This window comes from Pan paniscus, chromosome 11 (assembly GCF_029289425.2).
Source record: "Pan paniscus chromosome 11, NHGRI_mPanPan1-v2.0_pri, whole genome shotgun sequence".
NCBI classification, from domain to species: Eukaryota; Metazoa; Chordata; class Mammalia; order Primates; family Hominidae; genus Pan; species Pan paniscus.
Genome location: NC_073260.2, coordinates 2,444,692 through 2,467,236, shown reverse-complemented (window position 1 = coordinate 2,467,236; position 22,545 = coordinate 2,444,692). Strand labels below are relative to the sequence as shown.

Below are 22,545 nucleotides of genomic sequence, written 5' to 3'. Positions count from 1 at the left end.
CCTGGGAGAGCTGAAGGCACGAGACTCCAACCTAAGAGAGCTGTGTGAGGTCTGAGCCCAGCAAAGCTATAGGGGTGAGGTTCCCAAGAGCCTGAGGACCCAGCCGCACCCCACGGCATGCAGAAGGCAGGATTTGGAGTCAAAGATGATTCTCAAGCCTTAGGATTTAGTAGTATTCTCCCTGTTGGACTTTGGACATGCTTTTGAGGCCTGTTATTCCTTTCCTCTTTACAGTTTATCCCTTTGGAATGGAAATGTCTGTTCTTTGCCTGCCCTACCACTGTATTTTGGAAGCACGTAACTTGTTTAATTTCACAGGCTCACAGTGGAGGGAAAGTTGCCTCAGGATGAATCATGCCTTGAGTCTCACCCATGTTTGATTTAGATGAGACTCTGGGCTTTGGACTTTTGAATGGGGCCATTGGGATGGAATGAGTATATTTTGTATGTGAAAAGAACGTGAATTGGTGTAGGGGCAGGGATGGAATGCTACGGTTTGAATGTTTTTATCTCCCAAACTCATGTTAATATTTAATTGTCATTGTAACAGTGTTAAGAGGTGGGATCCTTAAAGGGTGATTAGGTCAGAGGGAGGATAGGCTGGAATTGGTGCTGGTATAATAAGATGAGCTTGGCCCTCTCTTGCCCTTCCACAGTGACACAACAAGAAAGAAGGATTGCACCAGACACTGGCACCTTACTCTGGGACTTCCCAGCCCCCAGAACTGTGAGCCAATAAATTTCTATTCCTTATAAATTATCTGGTCTCAGGTATTCTGTTATAGCAGCAAAAACAGACTAAGAGAAGACAATGTTGTGCCCCCCCACCCAATTTCCTGTGTTGAAACATAATCTCCAATGTGATGGTACTTGGAGGCGGGACTTTTTAGATCATGAGGGTGCAACACTTGTGGATGGGATTCGTGCCCTTAAAAAGAGGCTGCAGCCCAGTATGGTGGCTCACGCCGTAATCCCAGCACTTACGGAAGCCGAGGCAGGCGGATCACTTCAGCCTAGGAGTTCAAAACCAGCCTGGACAACATGGCAAAACCCCATCTCTACAAAAAATATAAAAATTAGCTGGGTGTGGTGGTGCATGCCTGTGGTCCCAGCTACTTGAGAGGCTGAGGTGGGAGGATCACTTGAGCCTGAAGGTCGAGGCTGCAGTAAGTCATGACTGTACCGGTGACTCAAGGCTGGGCAACAGAGTGAGAACCTGTCTTTTTTTTTATTTTTTTGAGATGGAGTCTTGCTCTGTCGCCCAGGCTGGAGTGCAGTGGTGCAATCTCGGCTCACTGCAAGCTCCGCCTCCTGGGTTCATGCCATTCTGCCTCAGCCTCCCGAGTAGCTGGAACTTGGTCTCGATCTCCTGACCTTGTGATCCGCCCACCTCGGCCTCCCAAAGTGCTGGGATTAACAAGCGTGAGCCACCGCACACGGCCTTTTTTTTTTGTATTTTTAGTAGAGACGGGATTTTACCATGTTGGCCAGGCTGGTCTTGAACTCCTGACCTCAGGTGATCTGCCCGCCTTGGCCTCCCAAAATGTTAGGGTTACAGGCGTAAGCCACCGTGCCCAGCCTTTTTCCTTCTCTTTTTATAGATACCTAATCTTGGTATGAATGGTCCTTTTTACATCTTCTATTTTTTTGCTGAGACTTTCATATTTTTACATCCATTGCAAAATGTTTGTGATTGCTTGCTCTGGCATATTTATAGTAGCTACTTTAAAGTCCTTGTCAGATAATTTCAGCATCTGTGTCTGTGTCACTTCCTCCCAAGCCTGGCGTTTGGTTGGTGAGGACTTGCAGGTTCCCCCTGCATATCGGGAAGTGTGAGTTTTTGTTCAGGGTGCATCTACCTGGGGCCATGGCATAATGTTCATCTGCAGTGATTGTAAGGTGTTCAGATTTTGTAAATCCAAATGTCATAAAACTGTTTTAAAGAGCACAATCCTCAGCCGGGCATGGTGGCTCACGCCTGGAATCCCAGCACTTTGGGAGGCCGAGGCGGGCGGATCACGAGGTCAGGAGATCGAGACCATCCTGGCCAACACAGTGAAACCCCGTCTCCACTAAAATAATACAAAAAAATTAGCCGGGCGTGGTGGCGGGCGCCTGTAGTCCCAGCTACTCGGGAGGCTGAGGCAGGAGAATGGCATGAACCTGGTAGGCAGAGCCTGCAGTGAGCTGAGATCGTGCCACTGCACTCCAGCCTGGGCGACAGAGCAAGACTCTGTCTCAAAAAAAAAAAAAAAAAAAAATCTCTCCTACATTGCTGTCTGCAAAACAATGGAGGTTATGGATGTTAGATTGCATCTCGATGTTAAACCTTTGCTAATGTACTTATGGGAATCACAAAGATTCTGTTTGTAAATACAGAAGTGAATTGTAGACATAAAATGGTTGTGCCATGTGGATAATGGCAGGCACTAGGTGACATTTATGTAGTAACTAATGACAAAAATTCATGGCTAGTGGCATATAAAATACTCCTTGCAGTAAAATATTTCCTTGATTAATGTTATAGAAGGGGGACATAACAAGGAACTCACAGTTGGTGTGGCAACTAGCCTCAAAGACTGTCTTTCATTTGGTTTCAGCACCTCCTGTTTGGGGTTATTAGCATCTTAGAAGAGCACGGTGGCCGTGTCTGATGAAGCCGAATTGTGCTGGTCTGTTCCGAGCTGGTTTAAGTGTTCTGATGGGCAGCTGTGGATGTTGGGGTTCAGAGCTTAGTCATCGTTGCCTGAAATGGCACTAGACTCTACAATTTCTGCCTTGGAGAACACTCAGTTCTTACTTGTGATTTCTGGTAGAACAAGCTTTATTTTTCTAGCCTAGTAATGATCTTGAAGCAGAGGAATCCCAGTGCCTTTTAAGAATTGCGTTGGCTGGTGCGGTGGCTCATGCCTGTAATCCCAGCACTTCGGGAGGCCGAGGCTGGAAGATCACTTGAGCCCAGGAGTTTGAGACCAGCCTGGGCAACATAGACCTCATTTCTACAAAAATTAAAAAATAATAAAAATTTGTTGTGTGGTTTTTTAAAAAGCTACTAATTGTTTTTGGTAAATAGAATTTATGGGTCTTTACCTTTGCACATTGAATCTTTTTTATTTTTATTTTTTAGAAACAGGGTCTCTGTCACCCAGGCTGGAGTGCAGCGGCCTGATCATTGCTCCCTGCAGCCGTGGCCTCCCAGGGAACTAGGGTTTCAGGTGTGAGCCGCGGTGCCCAGCTGCAAGTTGAAATGTTGTGGTTCTTCGTGTGTCAAGCAATTTTGGGCTATATTCTAGACATTTTGAATATGACTTTATGAGATCTGGGTCATGTTTGAATCCTGTGGGAAATGTTGAAGTCTGGTTAGCAGGCACTTGGTCCTGTGAAGGTTGGGCCCACATTGTTCCTGCCTGCATGAGTATCTTTGGTTAGCAGGCACTTGGTCCTAGGAGGGTCAGGCCCACACTGCTCCCGCCTGTGTGGGTGTCTTTGGTTAGCAGGCACTTGGTCCCGTGAGGGTCGGGCCCACACTGCTCCCGCCTGCGTGGGTGTCTTTGGTTAGCAGGCACTTGGTCCCGTGAGGGTTGGGCCCACACTGCTCCCACCTGCGTGGACTCCTGTCTTCAGAGCTGCTGGTCTTTGGTCTGGGACCCAAGGCTGGTCTGCAGTTCCCCACGTCCATGGTGTGATCATCAGACCCATGCGTCTGCATGTGAGCTGAGCCCGGCATCCACAGCCACCCCATGTGGGTGCTTCCCAAGCTCCCCACGCTGGGTTTGGTTGCTGGGCTCACTCACTGTCAGTTCAGACAGTGACATGCCCTTGACTGGGCCGCGTTGGAGTCTATGTGGCAGGAGGGCAGGGGAGGAAAGCTAACGGGGGTGGTCCCACCCTCAATACAGCCGCACCGAGCTGTGAGGGACTTTCTGGCCCCAAGTTTGGCTCTGATGGGTTCCTGTAGCCACCACTCCCACTGCCATCAGGGTCACAAAAGAATGGAGAAGAGGGCAAACCCAGGGCATTGCCTCACTGACCCTGCGCATCGGCGTGGGTTCCTTTCCCTGGCCCTTAGGGCTGCTCTGGGCTTTCTGCCTGGCCCCAGCACTCAACGTCCGGTGTTGCGGCTGCGTGGAGTTCAGGTCATGGATGTTAGGTCAAGCACCAGTTCTGCGAAACTTGGGATCTTGCTGCTGCTCCCTGACCCAGCTCTCCGGCAGCTGCTCTGGGCCCCGTGCGCAAGTTTCATAGCTGCAGTTTCACAGAGTTCACTCTGTCGCCCAGGCTGGAGTGCAGTGGCACAATCTCAGCTCATTCCCGTGTTCAATAAATTCTCCTGCCTCAGTCCCCTGAGTAGCTGGGATTAGAGGTGTGTGCCACCACGCTCGGCTAATTTTTTTTTTTTTTTTTTAGTACAAAAGGGGTTTCACCGTGTTGGCCAGGCTGGTCTTGATCTCCTGACCTCAAGTGATCTGCCTCGGCCTCCCAAAGTGCTAGGATTACAAGCATGAACCACCGTGCCCGGCCAAACACTGTTTTTGTGGAATTTGCCTGTGGAAATTTCAAGCGCTTTGAGGCCAATGGTAGAAAAGGAAATATCTTCGTATAAAAACTAGACAGAATCATTCTCAGAAACTTCTTTGTGATGTGTGCGTTCAACTCACAGAGTTTAACCTTTCTTTTCATAGAGCAGTTTGGAAACACTGTTAAGTCTGCAAGTGGATATTTGGACCTCTTTGAGGCCTTCGTTGGAAACAGGATTTCTTCATATAATGCATATGTTTTCTGAGGACTTCTGTTCTTTGGCTAATTCAGTCACTTTCTCTTTAAACACTGGGTCTCCACCCCCGCCCCGCAGATGGGGTGGGGGCATGCATGCCGCTCCATTCACCTCCCAGGGCTGTGTTTCTTTCGTCTCCTCTGTGCCATCTTCTGCTGCCTGGTCCTCTCGTCGAGTCTGTCTGGTCCAGCGCTTTCCACATATCAAGATTTTTTTTTTTCTTTTCCTTTTTTGAGACAGAGTCTTGCTCTGTCGCCCAGGTTGGAGTGCAGTGGTGCAATCTTGGCTCACTGCAAGCTCCGCCTCCCAGGTTCACGCCATTCTCCTACCTCAGCCTCTCGAGTAGCTGAGACTACAGGCGTCCGCCACCGCGCCCGGCTAATTTTTTGTATTTTTAGTAGAGACAGGGTTTCACCGTGTTAGCCAGGATGGTCTCGATCTGACCTCGTGATCTGCCCGCCTCGGCCTCCCAAAGTGTTGGGATTACAGGCGTGAGCCACCGCGCCCGGCCTACATATCAAGCTTTTGATGCAGTCACTCGCCCTGTCATTTTCCAGTGTCTAATTGGCTCCCTTTTTATTTTGAAATGTCCAAGTCCTCTTGATTTCTGTCCCCACTTTTGTTTTATGGTGCATAGGAATGTTTTTGTTAGTCTCCTTGAATGTGAACGTAGGTAAGTCCTTTTCAGGAAATTGCTCAATTCTTTGGAGCCTGCCCGTGGTGTGCTTGCATTTACACAATCTGTCAGCTCCCTTCTGAGGGTGTTAGTCTCAGGGCAGCTCATCTTGTCTGGGGGTCTTTGGTGTGTCTTCCTTCCTTTCCTTGTTCTCGCCCACGTTGGGGGTTTTATTATGAACTACAGTGGTCCCCAGGGCTTCCCAGCTGGAGACCAGGAGTTGGCAGGGCAGAGGCTCTGTCCCTCTGGGTGGCGCAGCCTCTCTTGGTGGTGCCGTCCCTGACCCCGTCGGTGCTCGAGCTCAGCCCCAGGGTCTCTACCTGCGGCCCACGTGGCTCAGGGGAACCATCACCTCGACACTCACTCGTCTCCTCTGCGTCCTTTCTCTGTACGGGGTTGCTTGCTGCCATGTTTGGAGCCACAAGCTCTGTGTGCTTCCTATAATGGGCAGCTGACCCGAGTGCCAGGCTCTACTCCTGCCATCTGCCTTGTCACCACCATCGCCCCGGGCCCCTGAGCTCCCGGTGCAGTTCCAACAAAGCCTGCGGGGTCTAGCTGGAGCTCCACCTCTGCTCCCACTTCTGGGCCCCTGGTCCCATCCTCGCCGGCCTGAACTGACTGTGGAGACTGCCCTGGCACTGGGAGCGACACAGCCTGCCGACTCTGGACCCAGCAGCCGAGGGACTCCCTCAAGGACGGGACTGTGGGGGGCCGCCCTGGCACTGGGAGTGACGCAGCCTGCCAACTCTGGACCCAGCAGCCGAGGAACTCCCTTAAGGATGGGACTGACTGTGGGGGCCGCCCTGGCACTGGGAGCGACGCAGCCTGCCGACTCTGGACCCAGCAGCTGAGGAACTCCCTCAAGGACGGGACTGACTGTGGGGGCTGCCCTGGCACTGGGAGTGACGTGGCCTACTGACCCTGGACCCAGATGGCAGGCCCTGCATGCTGCCAGCCCCGGCACATGTGCCAGGCATCTCCCTGGAGGTCATGGAGGACAGGGCAGTGTGACAAAGTCTGGCACCAGCACATGACCTCAGACGCACATGTCACCTGTCAGCAGTGACCGCAACATTCACTCCAGTAGGACCACTGTGCCAGCGCTAACAGCGTCACCCGTCAGCAGTGACCATGAGGTCCACTCCACTGTGCCAGCAGTGCCCACAGTCTCCCTCCCTGCAGACAGAGACTGGACAACAATGTGCTGTTGCCAACTGTTTATTCAGGGCCCTGAATGGGTGGTGCGTGGACATGCAACACACTCGGGCCCACAGCAGCGTGACCGGCCGCTCCCAAGCCCCGGGCGCACAACCACAGCCAGGAGCAGCCCCTGCCACCACTGGGCCACCGTCCAGGGCCCCACAGGACCAGCCGAAGGTGCCCCGGGCCGAGGCCAGCTGGGTCAGGTGTACCCCTAGCCTGGGGTTGAGTGAGGAGCGGCACCCCCAGTATCCTGTGTACCCCAAGCTGGCCAGGAGGCCGAGGGGGCCTTGGGCTCCATCTGCACTGGCCACCCTGTGCCAAGCATCACAGCTGCGTGAGCAGGTTTGCGTGTGAGCGCGTGGCGGGGCCTGGTTGTCCCCTTCCTAAGGCGTAACTGCTACAAGCATCTCCACCTCTCCCGCTCGGGAAAAAGCCACAGAGCCTGGCGACCTCCTCAAGGGGTCCCGGTGGCTCCAGTGCACCCAGCACACCTCAGCGCCTCTGGCTGGCAAGCCAGGAGAAGAAGGCGCGAGGCCGTGGGCGAGGTGCCTGGAGGACGCGCACGGTGCGTGGGGAGCGCCAGGCTTTGATGGTGGCGTCGTCGCTGGCCGTGAGCAGCAGCTCCTGCTCCTGGGGACTGAAGACCACTGAGTTGACCACATCCTCGTGCCGCAGCCTGGCCAGACAGATGTTGTAGTGGCGGTCCCAGATGTAGCCGTGCCGGTCCTCTGCCCCGCTGCAGAACAGCGCCTGGGTGAGCCGGCCGCCGGCCCACTGCCGCCCACGCCCGCCCTGCACCAAGCCGCGCCCTGCACCTGGCCACGAAGTCCCTGCTGACGTCCAGGAAGATGAAGAAGCACTCGTCGTTGGGCGTGTAGGCGCGGTGCGCACGCAGAGCCCGCCTCACCTCCCGCATGGTCTTGAGGTCGAACACCAGCAGGTCAATCTCCTCCGCGATCGGTGGTGGCTGCATGGGGTCGGCCACCACCGCACCGTTGGGCCAGGCGCGGCTGTTCACGTACAGGTACCTGGGCGAGGGGCACTGTGCTAGGTGTGGGCCGCCTGCGGGCACCCCGCCTGGGACACTGGCAAGAGGCCCACCTGTTGTCGGGCGACAGGCCCATGCCGATGATGTGTCCGTGTATGTCTATGACGTGGTCCAGTGCGTCGAAGAAGGCGTCGGAGCCCCGGCCCTCACCCAGCACGGGCCCTGCCGTGGTCATCTGGTGTGGCAGGATCTGCTTGATGCCTGCAGGGAGGGCTGCGGTGAGGGTCCCTGTCCAATGCCCCAGGGACATCACTCCAGGGCAGCTCCCTACCCCAATGGGGTGTCTGGGGCTGTGAGCACCACAGAGGTCCGTGGGCACTGCCTGCTCTGGGGGCCCCAGACCTGAATCAGGCCCGTCGGTTGCTTGCTGGCCAGCGGCCCTGCCTGCGTTTGTTTTCACTGCTCATCCCACAGGCCCCAGGTCTGGGCTTGTGACCCCAGGGGCGAGTGAACAATCCCAGCTTTGCCTGTGGACTTGCTTGCCGTCTGCCCCTCAGGACCCCTGCCCGGCCTCCCCCAAGCTCCTAGGACCGAGGCGGGCAGCATGGTGGCAGGGGTGTACCGATCTGGTGTGGGGAGTAGGTGAGGCAGCCAGTGGTGAAGATGAGGTACTTGCTCCTGGCGCCTGTGGCACTGCGCTCGGGTGGCTTGGTGTGCCCCTGGGCCAGCAGCTCGGCCACCTTGGTCTCTAGCACGCGCTCCGACAGCTGTGGCTGTGCCCGCCCCTCCAGCACGCGGTCCAGAAAGTGCCGCAAGCCCTCCTTGGCGTGGGCGGGGGCCGGGCCAGCCACCACCTCCTCGTCGCTGCCTAGGTCAAAGATGCGGCAGGGGGACGTGGCCGGGTCGCCGGCTTCCAGCAGCAGGTCAGGGCTGTCGAAGCGGCTGCAGTCGGCCACCATCACCGTGCGGACGGTGCTGGCATTGAGGTTCTGGATCTTGAACAGCCGCTTCACCACATTGACGTTCTCTGACTCCACGTCCTGGGGGCGGGGGCACGTGCCAGGTGGGCGCCAGGCCCCAGGGAGGGCAGCCCCGCCCCTAGCCCCGCACGCACCTGGAAGGCATTGTTGAGCCACAGCACCGAGCAGGAGGTGATATCTCCGATGCGGTGCAGGTTCCCCGAGATGAGGCTGGTCTCGGTGAGCCAACAGCCGAACACGTCGTAGGGCTTGTTCCGCACGCGGGACAGCAGCGCGAAGGAGTCTGTGGGGAGGCCGGGGCTGGACAGGCTGTCGGTGTGGGGCGGGGGCAGGGTCAACCCGCCGCCCGTGCTCACCTAGGCTGATGACAGCGATCTCGCCGGACGAGGAGTTGTGCGGCCCCAGGAACACCCCCGAGGCCAGCAGTAGCGAGTCGTCTTTGTTGAACTGGGAGAACTGGGTGTAGCTCCAGTTGTAGGGCCGCATGTCCGCGCTGTGCAGCAGCGAGATGGTCAGGTCGTTGCTCCAGATCTGTACGGCAGGGGCGGCTGTAGTGATCGCCTGGCCAGGTCATGGGGCGGGGGCCTGCTACTACACAGCCATGAGGCCCCAGCTCTGCCAGCCCTACTCAGAGGCCACCAGGGAGCAGGGACCCCTTCCAGCCACTGTCATCCACTCGGGGGGCATTGGTATAGAGCGGAGGAGCCTGCCCCTGGAGCAGGTGGCTGTGTGTGGGACCCTCTCCTCAGCACTCAGGGCCACCCTGCACCGCTCCTGATCCTCTGTGGTCCCTCCGCTGGATGCAGGGAGGCTGCTGTGTCACCTCTGGCCTGACCCACCCCCCCCACCACCACCTGGTTGGAACGCCTGGGTCCTGGGACCTCCGTGCTGCGGCAGAGCTGGGTGGGGTGTGCAGGACACCTGGCGGTCCTCACCTTCACAGTGCAGTCCTTGGAGCAGGACGCGAACTGGTACCCGGAATGGGAGAAGCTGAGGTGCAGGACCTGGTCTGTGTGTTCCCGCAGCGTCTGCACCTCCACGCAGGGCACCGTGTCATACAGCCGCTGGAACTCCTCGTACCAGGACATGGCCGCTGCGGGTGGGCAGTTGTCAGTCCTGGGCCCGGGCCTTCCTCCTCGCAGTTACGGCCATGAGCTGAGTGTGGCCCCAGCAGTCCTGGCAGGCCCCGTGGTGCCCCTGGAACCCACTAGTCATGGCATAGGCCTCGGCTGGGGGATTCAACCCTGTAGCTCACAGAGACCCCTGTACCCCCCACCCCCCAAGTGACCTAGTGAACCCTCTGGCCTCCAAGCTCTGAGGGGCGCCTGTGCTGTGTCCGGACAGGCCTCCATCAGGGTGTGAGGGTGTGAGCATGGACACTCGGGGCCGCGGGGCGGGTCCCCAGCCAGGCTGACCCCCAAGCGCAGGGGCCCGGGGCCCTGGCTGCAGAACGTGGGTAGGCGCCCCACACGCCACTGACCTGGGTGTCGGGGCACGTCGCGGGCCACCTGGTAGTAGCGGTAGAACTGCTCCCTCCACAGGAACTCGTCCCGCGACACGGCCTGCCATTGGCGGCACACCAGCCCGGCGGCCAGCACGTCGGCCGGGCCCAGGCTCAGGAAGATCTGGTAGACCAGGCTGTCGGGGAGCAGGGGCGTGCCGCCCTCGTCCATCGTGACATTCTGCCCAGGCGGCCCTGAAACCCACCAACGGCTGCCCTCAGCCCAGGCCCGGGAAGGGAGGCCGAGAGCAGGCGTCCTGTTCCTCCAGCCCCAACCGTCCCGCCGGGAGTTCCACGGGGCTGCGTGTCTGCAGGGGACGCCCGGGCACCGCCGCCCAACCAAGGACCCGGCAGCTCCGGGCGGGCCGGGCCGGCCCCTCTCCGCCGCGTCATCCCCCGGCCTCCTGCGGCCGGCAGCGGGCGCCCCTCAGCCCGCCAGGGCCCGGACCGCCGCACGCGAAGCACGGGGACACCAGGCGCCGTCCGGGGACGGGCTTCCACCGAGAGGAAGCTCGGGGCGGCCAGGCAGTGGCCTCCGCCCTGCGGCCCTGGAGAAGCTCTGCCCGGCGGGCTCGGGGCGGACGGCGGGGACGAGCGCACGGGCGGCCTCGGGGCTCCTGCACTCGCCCAAGGCGGGCGGGGCCGACGAGGCGGGACCCCCGAGGGCCGCAGGCGCACTCACCACGGCCGCCTCCGCCCGCTGCGCCGCCCCCGCCCTGCGCGACCCGGACCCGCTTCCGCTGCAGCAGCCGCTCGGACCGCCGCCCCCGCCCAACGGGGAGCCCGCCAGGCTCGACGCCACGAGCCCCGAGGCATCGATGGCCGAGGAAGGCAGAGCGCGCGGGTAGCCCGCATCCGCCCCTCGTGCGCCTGCGCCTTGGGCTCCGGCGGCCTGGCCGGCTTTTCTTTGTGCGCCTGCGCGCACTCGGGCGCGTTAGAAACAGCGCCCCTTGTGGCCAGCGGGCGGCGGTCGTGGGCGGGGTTGCAGGCGAGGCTCAACGACCGCTGGTTCGGGACCCGCCTCCGGCGCTCCCTGTTGCCGGGCCCTGAGCAAGTGGCTTCGTGAACCCCGTGACGTTGGCCATGGAGATAAGACCACTGGGTGATGGTTTAAGGAAGATAACGTGTAAAGGGCTAAGGACTGTCAGTGGAAATCAGGGGTGCAGGAGAAATGGATAAACAGCCAGAGGTCAACTCGGACTTTGTACGTGGGACATGGTGCCAGGGCCCTGCCAGGAAGTGCAGATCGAAGCTAGGCTCACGAGGAGGCTGGAGGTGGGGGGTGGGGCTGGCCCAGGGCTGGGGTTGGGGAGGCAACGGATGGACATGGACTTCCTGGGCTGGGCTCTGTGACAGCAGAGTAGACTCTGTCCTGGGACTTGGTGGTGCTACCCTTGGCCTCCCACAGTCCTGCCACCCTGCCGCCGCCACTATGCTGCCCCCTGGGACTGTGACCCTCTTGACTCTGCTCCTGGCAGCTGGCTCGCTGGGCCAGAGGCCTCAGAGGCCACGCCGGCCCGCATCCCCCATCAGCACCATCCAGCCCAAGGCCAATTTTGATGCTCAGCAGGTAGAAGTTGTGGGGGGTAGAGGGAGGAACGTGAAGTTTTTGGGCTGGGGGAGGAGGGTAGAGGGAGGCAGGTAGAAGTTGTGTGTCAGGGGGGAGAGGGCGAAGTTGTGGGAGGGGTAGAGGGAGACAGGTAGAAGTTGTTGGGGGGGAGAGGGAAGCAGGTGAAGTTGTGGGGGGTGTAGAGGGAAGCAGGTGAGGGGCCCTCCCACAGTGCCCTCGAGTTCTCCCATGGTCTGCCCCCAGTTTGCAGGGACCTGGCTCCTTGTGGCTGTGGGCTCCGCTTGCCGTTTCCTGCAGGAGCAGGGCCACCGGGCCGAGGCCACCACACTGCATGTGGCTCCCCAGGGCACAGCCATGGCTGTCAGTACCTTCCGAAAGCTGTGAGTCCCAGAGCAGCCCTGCACCCTAACCCCAACCCTCCTCTCAGCCCCCAGACTTCAGCCCTGCTCTGGCCCCTGACCCCACCCCGGCTGTGGCCTGGACTACGATTCCTGGTTGGGGTCTCCCAGCCTGTGGTGCCTCCTCCCCGCCCCCCCAGGGATGGGATCTGCTGGCAGGTGCGCCAGCTCTATGGAGACACAGGGGTCCTCGGCCGCTTCCTGCTTCAAGGTGAGGCAGGGGCTGCAGGGCATGTGGGTGGGGGATGACGCAGCCACTGTGGCTCTCTGACGTGGCTACCGTGGCTCTGCCCCAGCCCGAGGCGCCCGAGGGGCTGTGCACGTGGTTGTCGCTGAGACCGACTACCAGAGTTTCGCTGTCCTGTACCTGGAGCGGGCGGGGCAGCTGTCAGTGAAGCTCTACGGTATGTGGGGGCCAGCCTCTGTGACCAGGCAGGCGCTCAAGCTCTGCACACTCACTGGGCCACCCCGAGGGGCTGGGTGAGCCCATGGGGACACACTTCCTTTCTCCCATCCTGACCCTCCTGCTAAGCAGGGGCCCAGGGAGTAGTGACAGACAGGCCTGGTGTGGGAGCAGGGAGAGGGCCCCGAGGGGGCAGGGGACACACAGACCCCGTTCCCAGAGCCCTCCACGCCGCCTGGTGCCAGGACCCCAGGAACCCTGTCTGCCCTGCAGCCCGCTCGCTCCCTGTGAGCGACTCGGTCCTGAGTGGGTTTGAGCAGCGGGTCCAGGAGGCCCACCTGACTGAGGACCAGATCTTCTACTTCCCCAAGTACGGTGAGTGTCCCCAGCAGGTCCCCAGCTCAGCCACCCCCACTCTCTGGGCTGATGTCCAGCCTGACCCCTGCCTTGGGCCCCCAGGCTTCTGCGAGGCTGCAGACCAGTTCCACGTCCTGGACGGTGAGTGCACAGCGGGGCAAGCATGGCGGCGTGGTGAGGGGGGCCACTGCCACCGGCTGAGTCTCGTCTCCGCTGCAGAAGTGAGGAGGTGAGGCCAGCGTGGTGAGGGGGGCCACTGCCACCGGCTGAGTCTCATCCCTGCTGCAGAAGTGAGGAGGTGAGGCCGGCACACAGCTCCAGTGCTGAGAAGTCAGTGCCCCGAGAGACGACCCCACCAGTGGGGTGCCCGCTGCCCGTCCTCTGTGAAACCAGCCTCAGATCAGGGCCCTGCCACCCGGGGCAGGGGATCTTCTGCTGGCTGCCCCAGAGGACAGTGGGTGGAGTGGTACCTACTTATTAAATGTCTCAGACCCCTCTCTGACTCTTCTGTCCACTCTGGACCGGCGCCAGTACCACCAAGGCCCTCTCTGCCCCCACCCCGCCTCTTTAAAAGCCCGGCGCTCCCTGTTGGCTGGAGTCCACGCAGTGGGCACTGGGCCGATTTCAGCGGCTCTTGGGATTTGGGAGGGGAGATCCTCTCTGGCATATGCCCATCTTGTGCCCTGCTGGGACCTGGGGGCGTCCAGCCTCACTCCAAGGCTGCTCTTGCCTGGGCCATTGTCCTGCAGCCCCCGGGCTGCTCCTCCGCCCCCATGGGAGGCCAGCTGTCTCCCGTCACTGCCCATTTTGGCCTCTTCCGAGCCGAGCTGGCACCAGCTGGCCCATGTTGGTGGCAGCAGTTGGTGCTGTCCACCCACAGCCACTGCACTCTCTGCACACCTCATCCACTCCCACGTCCCCCGTGAAACCAGGAAGCAGAAGAGAATGTGGGGGTGGGCCAGCTCTGCCCTCGGGGCAGCCCCTGGGCTAGGGCCGGAGAATATCAGGAACCCGGCATGGCTTGGCCATGCTGGGCCTGGACCTGGCCGCTAAGCTGCTCCTCTCAGGCCCTGCCTGCGGCCACTGGCATTTGTTTGATAAGCATTTCTGAAGGCCCACTGTGTGCTGGGCCCTGGGACCACCAGGTGGGCTGGTCCCTCCCCCTAGGAACTTACAAGTCCGGGGATCAGCCACCAATCGGCCACAGTGGGCAGGGATGGGAGGAGAAGGCACCTTGGAGTTGGTCCCAAAGCACACGGCCTGGGTGGGGGCAGGGAGGAGCCAGCAGCTGCTCCAGGGGGGTCCCCATCCCACGGGCAGGGCTCCCCCTGCTGTGCCCACCTGTTCACTAAGCTGCTAGACCCCAGGAGGGCAGGCAAGTCAGGTGGTGGGAAGGGGAGGCAGGGGCCCTGACTGCCGGGACCTGGGAAGGAGAAGGGCCCAGGAGGTCGTACCCTTGCATCGCCTTCCCCCACTCCAGCTCCATGTCCCAGAGACCCATGAGATAGCAGGGCGCAACAGAAGGGCTCAGGGTTCAGAGCTGGCAACGCCGGGAAGACTCTAGGCCTGAGCCCCAGGAAAACCTCCTCCATGCCTGGCCCCACATCCCCCAAACAGAAAGTGAGGGTCTCATCTGGGGGCAGGAGGAGTCGGGTAGCTGGCCACGGTCACAAGCTTCAGGGAGGGCTGAATGTCCGAGGGGTGGCGCCAGAGACCCACCCGATGACCTTGGGTGCTGTGGTTGGTGGCAGAGTGGCCCAGCCTGACCCTCCACGCCTCTGACTGCAGGGCTGGGTGGGTTCCCGCACTGAGTGAAGTGCGTGGCCACTTGGCTGTGTGCTCTGGGACCAGAGGATGTGCAGCGCAAGGATTACAAAGCATTTCATTTTCACAGACGCATTGAATGAGCTCTAGTTAAATTTCAAACACTACATAAAATCATGATAGCTCTGTGTGAATCATTGTTCTTTAAAATAGTTTGCATAATTTGGCTGGGCGTGGTGGCTCACGCCTATAATCCCAGCACTTTGGGAGGCTGAGGCGGGTGGATCACTTGAGGCCAGGAGTTCAAGACCAGCCTGTCCAACATGGTGAAACCTTGTCTCTACTAAAAATACAAAAATTAGCTGGTCATGGTGGCAGGCGCCTGTAATCCCAGCTACTCCAGAGGCTGAGGCAGGAGAATTGCTTGAACCCAGGAGGCAGAGGTTGTGGTGACCCGGGATCATGCCACTGCCTCCAGTCTGGGCGACAGTGAGACTCTGTCTCAAAAAAAAAAAAAAAAAAAATCTATGGAAATGGCCGGGCGCGGTGGCTCACGCCTGTAATTCTAGCACTTTGGGAGGCTGAGGCGGGCAGATCACTTGAGGTCAGGAGTTTGAAACCAGCCTGGCCAACATGGTGAAACCGCGTCTCTACTAAAAATACAAAAAAAATTAGCCAGGCGTGATGGTGGGCGCCTGTAATCCCAGCTACCCCGGAGGCTCAGGCAGGAGAATCGCTTGAATCCAGGAGACAGAGGTTGCTGTGAGCTGAGATCGCGCCATTGCACTCCAGCCCGGGTGACAGAGCGAGACTCTGTCTCAATTTATTTAAAAAAAAACAACAAACAACAACAAAACTATGCAAACTGGCTGGGCACAGTGGCTCACACCTTTAATCTCAGCACTTTGAGAGGCTGAGGCAGGAGGATCGCTTGAGGCCAAGAGTTCAAGATCTGACTGGGCAACATAGTGAGACCTCATCTCTATTTTAAAAAAAAGTTTTTTCATCTATAGAAACTAACATTTAATTGTTAGCAGTCTTGCCCAAGACCTGCGGGGTCAGGAGTCCAGGACTGTCCTGGGTGCCCCCGCCTTGCCTGGACGTGAGAGTGCTGTGTGGGGCCCCCGGAGCCCCTGGTCCCACAGGCAGGGCCGACAGTCGGGTGCCGTGCCCGTCCTCCCTGCCCACGCAGGTGCTCAGAGGGACAGGTGGGCCAGGACTCCTCCATGTGGGGACGAGGCACCCTCCTCCCCAGCCACGCCCCAACCACCCCTGACCCCCACCCCACCCCCAAGGGGCCTCCCAGCGCCCAGGACCGTGTCTGGGAAAAGGTCTTTGCCCGGGGAGTGGGAAGAGAGAGGGGAGGGTGAGCAGAGGACAGGCCGGGAGTTTTCCGGGAACGGAGGAAGAGCAGTGGAGGGGAAGTCTGTCCTTGTTGCTGTGGGGAGGCAGAGATGAAGGCGATGGGTTGGGGGTAGGGGTGCCGGGGAGCGAAGCAGAGGGAAGAGAGGACCTGATGGGAGGGGTCAATGGGAGAGGCCCCAGGGACCGGTCCCCACGGTGGGCTGGGGGTCCAGGGTGCTGAGTGGAAGCGGCGGTTTCCCTCCCGCCTCTCAAGGACGCCCTGCAGAAGGTGCGGCTGCTCCTCCCCGTGGCACGCAAGCTCCCGGGCACCGCCTCCCGCCTCGGCCTCCCAAAGCGCTGGGCTCACTGGCGTGTGCTGCCGCGCCCGGCCCGCCCACCCCAGGCGGCATGGAAGGCCGAGGTCAGAGCCAGGACTCCCCCGGGAGCCCCGCAGGTGCCCCAAGGCCCGCGTCCTGCACGGCCCGTTCCAGCGCCGCCGGCCCAGCCAGGCAAAGGCACCTGCAGGGCCCTGATTGGGCGGCGGAGGTCACGTGCCTACCCTCCACCAATCACGTTAGACGGGAGGAGCAGCACCTGCGTCTGCCCCGCGGTGGGGGGAGGAGGCGCGCCGAACCCATTGTTATGTCCAGGAGGCTCCTGCAGGGGACATGGGGGGCACAGAGGTTAACGGCAGCAGCCAGTGGCTACCTGGAGGCACACACAGACCCCCCAGGGCGGCAGGAGTGGGTCTGGGGGAGGGAGCATGGGGCCTGAGGCGCTGCTTGGAGCCGAGGGACCCTCCTCTGTGTCGAGGACTCGGCCCACCCGACCTCTGCTGCTCAGTCTCTGTGGGTCTCGGGCTGGCCAGGGAAGGCCCGGTTTTCCTCCCGCAGGGCCCTGCATGGGCGGGGTCCGTAGCGGGGACTGTCCTGTACATGGGCTGTGTGCTGTGATCCCAAATCTCCCCAGTGCCCTGCGATAAGACGGGCTCCGGGAGGGGTGCCTGCTGCGCTGAGAGCAGGACCCTGGGGCTGCGGACAGGCGCTCCTAGGCTGGCTGGGGCCAGGGGGATGGTGGAGAGTCGAAGGCGCCTCTGGGGAGCTCAGGGGAATGAACAGATTATTTCCAACTTTTCTTTTCCTGGGCCAGCCTCCTGAAACGCTAGCGTTGTGCTGGTGAGACAAGGCACAGCAAGCTGCCCTTCTACGTGGGCAGTGAGGCCTGGGACAGAGCCCAGCCCTGGAGCCCTGAAGTCCTGGGGGCTGGGCTCTTTGAGTGGCCAGGCTGGGGCTGCCACCCAGGGCAGGCTGCCGAGGCCCAGGGCACCTCCTGGGATGAGCCTAAGTCCCTTGTAAGCAGGGCTGGGTGAGGGGAGGAGGTGACCAGGACAGGGAATCTGGGGTGGGAGGGGGCGTCCAGGACAGGGAATCTGGGGTGGGAGGAGGTGACCAGGACAGGGAATCTGGGGTGGGAGGGGGCGTCCAGGACAGGGAATCTGGGGTGGGAGGGGGCGGCCAGGACAGGGACCTTGGGGGAGGAGGTGGCCTGGACAGAGGCTCACAGGCCAGGCACACGGTGAGTGGGAGGCACCTGGCTCACCCTTGGTGACCCCGTAACATGGAGTCCAGCACCCAGAGGCTTCAGCTACCTGTGAGGATGGGAGGAGAGGTCAGGAAGGGGACTCCACTCCCTAGCCCCATCATCCAAGGGGTGTCAGGGCAGCTAGAAGCCCCAAGCCTGCCAATGCCCTCCCTGCCAGCCCGCTTTTTACATTTTATTTTTATATTTTTAGAGATGAGATCTCAGTCTTGCCCAGGCTGGAGTCTGGTGGCACAATCATAGCTTACTGCAGGCTCAAACTCCTGGGCTAAAGCAATCCTCCCACCTCAGCCTCTCAAGTAGCTGGGACCACAGGTGTGCACCACCACCCCCAGCTAACTTTTAAATTTTTTTGTAGAGATGGTGTCTCGCTATGTTGTCTAGGGTGATGTCAAACTCCTGGGCTCGAGCGATCCTCCCGCCTTGGCCCCCCAAAGTGCTGGGATTATAGGCATGAGCCTCTGTGCCTGGCCTACTAATCCTTTCTTTTAGGCAGGACCAGCATGGGGTGCCCACTCCCATTAGTGGGGCTTCCCAGCCCTGCCCCTCCCTCTGGGCAGAGACTGCGTTTAAAATGCCCCAGCTGTCCTCACCAGGGTGCCTGGGTGCTCTGCAGGCCCCAGCCTCCCTCCTCGCCTGCTCGGGCCACCTCCACCCCGGCCTCATGGCCACAGGGCCCCTCCCTGGTCCTGTTCTTGCTCCAGGGCCACGGCCCACGCTGCGGTTCAGGCATGTGCGGAGCCAGGCAGGGTAGGGGTGGGGGGGCGGCTGGCAGCCCCAGGCCCTGCAGGGGGAATGCCCAGGTTTGGCCACAGCTGGGCCCTATCCCTTATGGCTGCGGCAGGTCACGCTGTCTGCCTGGGACGCAACATTCTGTGACAGGGAGGAAGGCTGGGGCAGGCTGCGTGGGGCCTCTGAACCCCCAGCATGGGGCACTTGGAAGGGGGCTGAAGGGGGCAGGGCCTCAGAAATGAGAAGAGGTGGAAGGTGGACCTGGGGGCCCCTCCTACCCCACCTGGCTGGAACCCAAGAGACCGCAGGTGGGTGGGTGGGACCTGAGGAGAGCCCGCACCACCCAGCCCACACCAGGCCTGCCCTGGGCACCACCTCTCCTGCCAGTCCTGAGGAGGGAGGCAGAGGGGCACACCCCCTTGGGAGGGGCACCTGCTGGGTACGTGCATGAAGAGGTGGGTCTCTGGGCCACCTGCCCATGGCCACTTCCTTCTCTCTGTCCCTGTGGGCCCAGCAGCTGCCAGGATGAGGCTGCTGTGTGACCTGTGGCTGTGGCTCTCCTTGCTGAAAGTCCTGCAGGCCCAGACCCCAACCCCCCCGCGACTCCCGCCCCCGATGCAGAGCTTCCAAGGAAACCAGGTACAGGGGTTTTGATGGAAGGAGAAGCAGCCGGCTGGGTCTGAGTGCAGGGAGAGGCTGGTGGCTGAGCAGGCCTGGGGATGCTGCCCAGAGAGCCAGGACCAGCCGTGCTTCCAGGAGCCCCCAGGCGGGCCCCTGACCTCCAGCAGAGGAGGGCCCAGTGCAGACCTTCCTGGCACCCATTCCCTGCCGTCACCCCAGCCCATCGCTCCCTCTGTGCGTGAGGGGAAACAGGCTCGGGAAGGCCGCACAGCCACTGGCCAGGGTCACCATGTCCCTGCCAGACCCAGAGTAGCCTCCGGTTCTTGCCAGTGTCCCTGGTGCCGGCCCAGCCGGGAGCACTGCTCTGTGAGGGGTCCAGAAGCTGCCAGGGAGGGCGGGAGGGGGCTCCTGACCCTGCCCACTGCCACCCCTGCCCACCGCCACCCCTGCCCACCACCGCCTCTGTAGTTCCAGGGGGAATGGTTCGTCCTGGGCCTGGTGGGCAACAGCTTCAGGCCGGAGCACAGGGTGCTGCTGAACGCTTTCGCCGCAACTTTCGAGCTAAGTGACGATGGCCGCTTTGAGGTGTGGAATGCCATGACTCGGTGAGTGGCTGTCCCTGCCGTTCCAAGCGGGTGAGGAGGATCCCGGGCCTGGGTCCCAGCCGCCAGTGGCTCAGGTGCGCCATGGGCCCTGTCCCAGCACAGGCAGCTTCATGACTCTGCCTGCCAATGACCAAACCCAGCTGGGGAGTATACAAAAAAGTGTGGGCAGCTGGGCGCGCTGGCTCACACCTGTAATCCTAGCACTTCGGGGGCCGGGCGCGCTGGCTCACACCTGTAATCCCAGCACTTCGGGGGCCGGGCGCGCTGGCTCACACCTGTAATCCTAGCACTTCGGGGGCCGGGCGCAGTGGCGCACACCTGTAATCCCAGCACTTTGGGGGCCGGGCACAGTGGCGCACACATGTAATCCCAGTACTTCAGGAGGCAGAGGCAGAAGGATCACTTGAACTCAGGAGTTTGAGACCAGCCTGAGCAACATAGTTAGACACCATCTCCACTCATGACGCTTGGCCACTCCCGCTGTGGGTCCCTCTGAATAAGCGGCTGAAATCTCCTGAGGGGCCCACCTCGGCATGGACCTGCCAGCTACCGGAGCCTTCCGCCTCCACCTGTCCCCTCCTACAGAGGCCAGCACTGTGACACATGGTCTTATGTGCTGATACCGGCAGCCCAGCCCAGGCAGTTCACTGTGGACCACGGAGTGGGTAAGCCAGTCACAGGAGGGAGGGACGGGGTGCTGGCCCACAGGAACGTGACGTCTGTGCCCCCTCAGAGCCCGGGGCGGACAGAGAGGAGACCCGGGTGGTGGACAGCGACTACACTCAGTTCGCCCTGATGCTGTCCCGCAGACACACGAGCAGGCTGGCCGTCCTCAGGATCAGCCTGCTGGGTGAGCCTCCCACCCCGTCCTGGGCCCATGTGTGGCCCTGGAGGCACCTCCTTCCAGGCTTTGGGTCAGACCCTGCCTCCCCACCCCGCCTGGAGTGACTTGGGGGTACAGATAGTTCAATCTCCCACCTACCCAGCCCCCAACCCCCTGCCAAGTGCACAGACCCACGCTGGGCTCCCTGGGCTGCAGGCAGGAGCTGGTTGCTGCCTCCCGGGACGCTGGACCAGTTCATCTGCCTGGGCAGAGCTCAGGGCCTCTCGGATGACAACATTGTCTTCCCAGATGTGACTGGTAACATGGCTCACCTGCAGGCATGCTGGGCAGTAGGCACGGGGCCCGCAGGAATGAGTTTGGTTGACCCTAGAGGAGCTGGACCCAGTGTCTACCCAGGGAGCTCAGCCCCAGCCTGCGCTCAGGGGTTTCCAGGCTCCTGGGTCCCTGTGCTCAACCCAGGCTCTGAGCCACCTCCTGCCGCCCCGGGTCCCCTGTCCTGGGCCACCTCCTCCCACCCCAGGTCCCCTGTCCCGGGCCATCTCCTCCCTCTGGGTCCCCTGTCCTGGGCCACCTCCTCCCTTCACCCATCCCTGCTCACAAGGAGCTTGGACTCATCCCAGGAGGTGCCCTGGACCTCAGCAGCCTGCCCTGGGTGGCAGCCCCAGCCTGACCACTCAGACAGCCGCGGCCCCCAAGGCCTGACTCTTCTTGTGGGAGGGCGAGGTCAGCCTGAGCCCCTCCTCTTCCTGGAGGGATGCCCACCGTGCCCTTCTGATTCCCGCCTCTGGTCCTTTACATGGGCATAACCACATGCACACACACTCACGCATGAGCAAACGTGTACAGACTGGCACATGCCTCCACATGCGAACACCCACTTACACACGCGCCACTCACACTGGCACACATGCTGTCTACCCGTGCACAGGCACACGTGCTGGTCTGCACACACCTGCACACACCTGCACACTCGCTATGCCAGGCCTCCTGGGTCTGCAGTGAGTCTGGGGGCCCATGGGGACAGGGACAGGTGAGGGGCTTCCTGAGGACCTGGGGCTGTTGGGAGCCGCTGTGGGCCACATCTTCTGCCCCTTCTCAGCCTCCCTCACCCCAGCCCCTTCCCCTAGACCCACTGCTGGTCCCCTTTCTCCCTCCTGCTTCTCACCCGAAGCCACCTGCCCCTCCTTTGTGCCCTCCCTTGCTTCCTCCTGGGCTCCGTCCCCTGCTCCCCCTTTGTCCTCCATCCCGACTCCATCTCCCCCACCAGGCTGGTCACCCCAGGCCAGCGTCTGTTGAAGGATGAAGCAGCTCCTGTCCGGCCCAGCCCTGCCTCACAGCTGCGCGAGCTCTGCCCTCCTCAGCTCTCAAACCTGAATAAATGCACCAAGCCCAGAGCCCCAGAGTGTGACCACTGTGACGTTGGGTTGGGCAGAGACGGGAGCAAGGCGACCGCTGACCCTGCAGGGCTGCCACAGCTCCTCCTCTGGGCACACTACGGCCCCCCAGCCGGCTCTCTCTGCCCAGTGTGTTTGACTCTGTCAGTGAGGGCATGCACATGTGTGTTCATGCGTGAGTCTTTGCCCGTGGTTGCAGGTTGTACAAGGTCGTTCCCAGGCCAAGGCCCCTCCATCCCTGCCCCTTGGGCCCTCGGCTGTGGGAGTTCGCAGGCCCTTCTCCACCTCCACCCTGGTCAGCACTCGGGGCTGCCATGCCAGATGCAGCCGGGCTGGAGCTTGCCCCGGAAACACTCAGACCCCGAGCTGTCCCAGGCAGCGGCTGTTCTGTCAGGGAAGCTGGCCTGGAGCTACCAGGGTCCCAGAACAGGAGGAGGCCCTGGTGCAGATGCCCCAGGCCTGGGAGAGGGGAGGCAGTGACAAGCAGCCTCGGGCTGGAGCCTGCTGGGCACAGAGACACAAAGGGTCTGAGGTCACAACCCAGACACCCACTCCCAGCCTGAGCCCCCCCAACCCTGACTGTACACCCCTGCAAGATGGCTGTATTCGGATGCCCACCCCCACCGGCCAGCCAGAGCAACCCATTTCTCAGCCCTCCGATGTCTGTGTCCATCTCGGCCCCCACTGTCCTCCGGGCAGGGAGAGCAGGACACCACCCAGGGCGGCCATGGACCCTAGTGGTCTCTGGCCTTGCTAGAGAGCAAAGAACATCCAGAGACCCCCAACCTGGTG

At 61.0% G+C, this 22,545-nt stretch overlaps 3 protein-coding genes across 7 annotated transcripts; 2 read left to right on the top strand and 1 right to left on the bottom strand.

The window, feature by feature from the left end:
* Window positions 1–6,652: 6,652 nt before the first annotated feature.
* On the bottom strand, window positions 6,653–10,949 carry FBXW5 (F-box and WD repeat domain containing 5). Of its 2 annotated transcripts, XM_034929583.3 has the most exons (9): window positions 10,805–10,949; window positions 10,102–10,317; window positions 9,557–9,714; window positions 8,978–9,152; window positions 8,756–8,904; window positions 8,264–8,681; window positions 7,755–7,902; window positions 7,469–7,681; window positions 6,653–7,389 (listed from the first exon to the last, which is right to left on the bottom strand). In XM_034929583.3, exons 2-9 carry the CDS (start codon window positions 10,292–10,294, stop codon window positions 7,146–7,148), a joined length of 1,698 nt encoding a protein of 565 aa, XP_034785474.1. In that variant the 5' UTR covers window positions 10,295–10,317; window positions 10,805–10,949; the 3' UTR covers window positions 6,653–7,145. The 2 variants fall into 2 exon arrangements, with proteins under 2 accessions (XP_034785474.1, XP_034785475.1); XM_034929584.3 differs by lacking the exon at window positions 10,805–10,949 and having other exon boundaries at window positions 9,557–9,818; window positions 10,102–10,241.
* Window positions 10,950–11,193: 244 nt separating this feature from the next.
* Window positions 11,194–13,364, top strand: C8G (complement C8 gamma chain). 3 transcript variants are annotated; one of them, XM_008970101.5, is made up of 8 exons: window positions 11,194–11,326; window positions 11,531–11,692; window positions 11,936–12,072; window positions 12,231–12,301; window positions 12,387–12,494; window positions 12,767–12,868; window positions 12,953–12,991; window positions 13,070–13,364. In XM_008970101.5, exons 1-8 carry the CDS (start codon window positions 11,294–11,296, stop codon window positions 13,081–13,083), a joined length of 666 nt encoding a protein of 221 aa, XP_008968349.1. In that variant the 5' UTR covers window positions 11,194–11,293; the 3' UTR covers window positions 13,084–13,364. The 3 variants fall into 3 exon arrangements, with proteins under 3 accessions (XP_008968349.1, XP_034785476.1, XP_054973422.1); XM_034929585.3 differs by having other exon boundaries at window positions 11,277–11,397; XM_055117447.2 differs by having other exon boundaries at window positions 11,294–11,692.
* Window positions 13,365–18,342: 4,978 nt separating this feature from the next.
* Window positions 18,343–21,753, top strand: LCN12 (lipocalin 12). Of its 2 annotated transcripts, XM_003816981.4 has the most exons (7): window positions 18,351–18,597; window positions 18,807–18,928; window positions 19,379–19,515; window positions 20,101–20,180; window positions 20,249–20,365; window positions 20,555–20,656; window positions 21,627–21,753. In XM_003816981.4, exons 1-7 carry the CDS (start codon window positions 18,528–18,530, stop codon window positions 21,653–21,655), a joined length of 657 nt encoding a protein of 218 aa, XP_003817029.3. In that variant the 5' UTR covers window positions 18,351–18,527; the 3' UTR covers window positions 21,656–21,753. The 2 variants fall into 2 exon arrangements, with proteins under 2 accessions (XP_063450176.1, XP_003817029.3); XM_063594106.1 differs by lacking the exon at window positions 20,555–20,656 and having other exon boundaries at window positions 18,343–18,597.
* The last annotated feature ends 792 nt before the right edge of the window (window positions 21,754–22,545 follow it).

What these genes read in the sequence shown, in the direction of transcription:
- FBXW5 (XM_034929583.3), bottom strand. Translation starts at nt 10,294, where the DNA reads ATGGACGAGGGCGGCACGCCCCTGCTCCCCGACAGCCTGGTCTACCAG. An exon ending in CCAAGGACTGCACTGTGAAG is followed by an intron (nt 9,153 to 9,556) that starts GTGAGGACCGCC and finishes CCTGCCGTACAG; the next exon opens with ATCTGGAGCAACGACCTGAC. An exon ending in GATCGCTGTCATCAGCCTAG is followed by an intron (nt 8,905 to 8,977) that starts GTGAGCACGGGC and finishes GCCTCCCCACAG; the next exon opens with ACTCCTTCGCGCTGCTGTCC.
- C8G (XM_055117447.2), top strand. Translation starts at nt 11,294, where the DNA reads ATGGATAAACAGCCAGAGGTCAACTCGGACTTTGTACGTGGGACATGG. An exon ending in CGGCCGCTTCCTGCTTCAAG is followed by an intron (nt 12,302 to 12,386) that starts GTGAGGCAGGGG and finishes GCTCTGCCCCAG; the next exon opens with CCCGAGGCGCCCGAGGGGCT. An exon ending in GCTGTCAGTGAAGCTCTACG is followed by an intron (nt 12,495 to 12,766) that starts GTATGTGGGGGC and finishes TCTGCCCTGCAG; the next exon opens with CCCGCTCGCTCCCTGTGAGC.
- LCN12 (XM_003816981.4), top strand. Translation starts at nt 18,528, where the DNA reads ATGAGAAGAGGTGGAAGGTGGACCTGGGGGCCCCTCCTACCCCACCTG. An exon ending in AGAGCTTCCAAGGAAACCAG is followed by an intron (nt 18,929 to 19,378) that starts GTACAGGGGTTT and finishes CCGCCTCTGTAG; the next exon opens with TTCCAGGGGGAATGGTTCGT. An exon ending in GTGTGGAATGCCATGACTCG is followed by an intron (nt 19,516 to 20,100) that starts GTGAGTGGCTGT and finishes CCCCTCCTACAG; the next exon opens with AGGCCAGCACTGTGACACAT.